At 59.9% G+C, this 2,865-nt stretch overlaps 1 protein-coding gene across 1 annotated transcript in view; it reads right to left on the minus strand.

Annotated features, from left to right (window-relative positions):
- Positions 1–391: 391 nt before the first annotated feature.
- KLHL26 (kelch like family member 26) overlaps positions 392–2,865 on the minus strand; it is a 7,198-nt gene continuing 4,724 nt past the window's right edge. Inside the window, exon 3 of the mRNA XM_018083504.1 lies at positions 392–2,016. Within this exon, the coding sequence (XP_017938993.1) occupies positions 435–2,016 (1,582 nt within the window). The 3' untranslated portion in view covers positions 392–434. The remainder of the gene's footprint in view (positions 2,017–2,865) is intronic.

Consider the following 2,865-nt stretch of genomic DNA (forward strand, 5'->3'; position numbering starts at 1 on the left):
GTTGGTTTTTGGGAGCTGTTAATAAAAAAAAACCCAAAAAAACCAAAAAACAAGAAACACCTGATCTGTCTGAAACAGACCCCAGCGCTGGGTGAACTCCTGAGCCGCCACCGTTTGCAGCGCCGATAAAAATAGAAAAATTTGGCAAAATGCTCCCCCCTCGATGGAAAAAAACCTGGAGAGGAGAGAGAAGAGCCTGCACCCCCTTCCCAGTGAAAAAAAACCCGGAGGGGAGAGGGAAGAGCCTTTCCCAGCTGTGACATCTGCTCGGTGCGACCGGCCGGCGAGTGCCGCTGCCAGGCTGTGCTCGCCACGACCCCACGAGAGGAGGGACTCCACGGAGCGGGGCACCTGAGCTGCTTTTCTCCTCCCCTCTCCCCCAAAAACATTTGTAGGCAGCAAAGGGCACCACGAGGGGAGCCCGGGGCCGGCGGTCACCTCTGGCTCGGCGCCTGCGGCAGGATGACGGGAGCGCAGGCGATCCCGGCGAAGGACTCCGGGAAGTGCAAGTCCCTCTCCCACTCGTCGGTCTCGGTGTTGTAGACCTGCACGATGCTGGTGACGTTGTTCAGGTGCCAGTTGTAACCCCCCACGATGTAGATCTTCTTCTCCAGCAGGCAGCAGCCGGCCTCCGACTGCCCGGCGCGCATGGGGCTCACCGTGGTCCACTGGTCGGTCTCGGGCACGTAATACTCCACGGCCAGCACGTCGAAGCAACGGTCCACGTGGTCCATGCGCCCGCCCAGGGCGTAGATCCGGCCGTTGGCGCTGACCATGGCGTGCAGCACCCTGGGCTCGTTCATGGGCGTCTTGAACTCCCACTGGTCGGCGGCGGGGTCGTAGCAGTGCAGGGCCTTCTTGTCCTCCACGGAGATCCCGTAACCCCCCGAGATGTACAGCCTGTCGCCCGCCGTGGCCCCGGCGTGGCCCCACGTCCTGCGCTTCAGGGAGCACACGTAGGTCCACTCGTTGTCCTTGGGGCAGTACTTCTCCACGGAGGCCAGGCTCCCCGAGCGGTTCCTGCCGCCCGTGGCGTACACCATGCCGCGCAGGACGTTCAGCTGGAACTGGATCCTGCTCTCCTGCATGGCCTGGATGCGCAGCCACTGGTTGAGGTGCGGGTCGTAGCGGTAGGAGACGTCCACGGCCCCCTCCCCGCTGCGGTACTGCAGCTGCTGCCCGCCCACCAGGTAGACGAAGTTGTCCAGCACGGCCACGCAGGAGTGGCTGCTGCCCACCTCCATCTCCGTGAGCTCCTTGAACTGGCGGCCGCCCGCGTCGGGCAGGCAGTAGACCTTGGCGCTGACGGTGCGGTCGTTGTCCGTGTAGGGCGTCCCGCCGAAGGTGACGAGGGACAGCACGTCGGAGCGGATGGCCGTGCGCGGGGACTGCATCTCGTGCTGCCGGAAGGGCAGGATCTGGTAGTTGAAGGCCTCCAGCAGGTACTGGCGGCACAGGACGTCCTCCACCATGATGTCCAGGGTCTGCACGCTGTCCACCAGCTCCGAGGACTTCATGAGCGGGAAGCGGATGTGGCACAGGACGCGGCTGGCGCTGGCGCGGCGCGCGGGGTCGTGCTGCAGCCAGCGCACGGCGGCGCGGAACAGGTCGATCTCGCTGCAGCTCTTCAGCTTGTTGCTCTGCAGGAAGAACACCAGGCGCTCCAGGGGCAGGTGGAGGAAATCCTCCTCCTCGGAGATCTGCAGGAAGTGCCTGAAAGTGAAGGCGTCCACGGATTCCTTCAGGGAGGAGAGGCTGAAGGTGGTGGCCATCTGCCCGATGTTGAGGCACGTCTCCACGCTCATGGCAGACTTCAGGAACTCCTCGCAGAGCTCCACGACGGGCACCATCTGGAGGAAGACGGCGGCTCCCAGCACGTCCTGGATGCAGTCGAGATCGAGAGTCACTTCGGCGCTGTAGGCGAAGTCGATGATGTGCTTCAGGCCCTTTGCAGACACACCTTTCAGCTCGATCACGTCCTGGCTGGCCTCTCTCATCCCGCCCGTGAACATTGCCCTGGAGGTCCAAGAACACAAAGGGAAAAAAAAAAAAAAACCCTCTTAAATAAATGATGTATCGCTTCGGGATTTGATTTTATTTAACACACTGGTTCTTTTAGGGAGGATGAGGAAGGGGAGGGGGGGATAAATCAAGGCTAAACCTCTACAAGCCAGGAGAAATTAAGAGTGCAATGGCTTATATGAGGCTTGCAGTGCACAGAGGAGGAATGTTCAGCTATCAGAGAAGTTTTTCAATCCCTCTGGCAGGAGGAGGAGGAGCAGAGTACAGGACAAAGCTGCAAGAAGAGGGAGAGTTCCCAGAACAGGACATGAGTGAGTATCATGAATCCATGATATTCAACAACAGAGGATCCCACGGGATCTGCACCAGCAGAGGCTGGGAGTGCACCCTAAAGGGTTTAGGTCTGCAGGGTTTGTGAGCACAAGGAAGACCCCTGGTCAGGAGGGCAGTGATCCCTGGCAGCAAAGCCTTGAGGCCCAGACCCGTTATCCTGTTATATTGCAGGGAATTAGGGAATGGGTTAAATATTGCAGGTGCAACACGTCTTACAAACAGCTTTGGCCACCCAACAGAGCCTCCCCTCCAAGGTTCCTTCCCCACACCTCAAAAAGGAGGAGCTGCAGCCCCTCCAGCAGCTCTGTCACGCTGCGGGACGACGGCAGGGGGCTGACAGGGAATCACACAAAAACAGGGAGAGAAGAGCTTTGGTTACAGCACAGCTGCAGGAACACCACTGGACCAGGCCACTGCAGAGATTAGGCCCTGGATCACCTCCTTGGGAGGCTTCTAAATTCCACAGGAAGCACATTCCACGCCAAGGACTGCGCCCACGCCTCCCTGAAC

This window comes from Manacus vitellinus, unplaced genomic scaffold, assembly GCF_001715985.3.
Source record: "Manacus vitellinus isolate BGI_N305 unplaced genomic scaffold, ASM171598v3 scaffold_64_pilon, whole genome shotgun sequence".
Taxonomy (NCBI): Eukaryota; Metazoa; Chordata; class Aves; order Passeriformes; family Pipridae; genus Manacus; species Manacus vitellinus.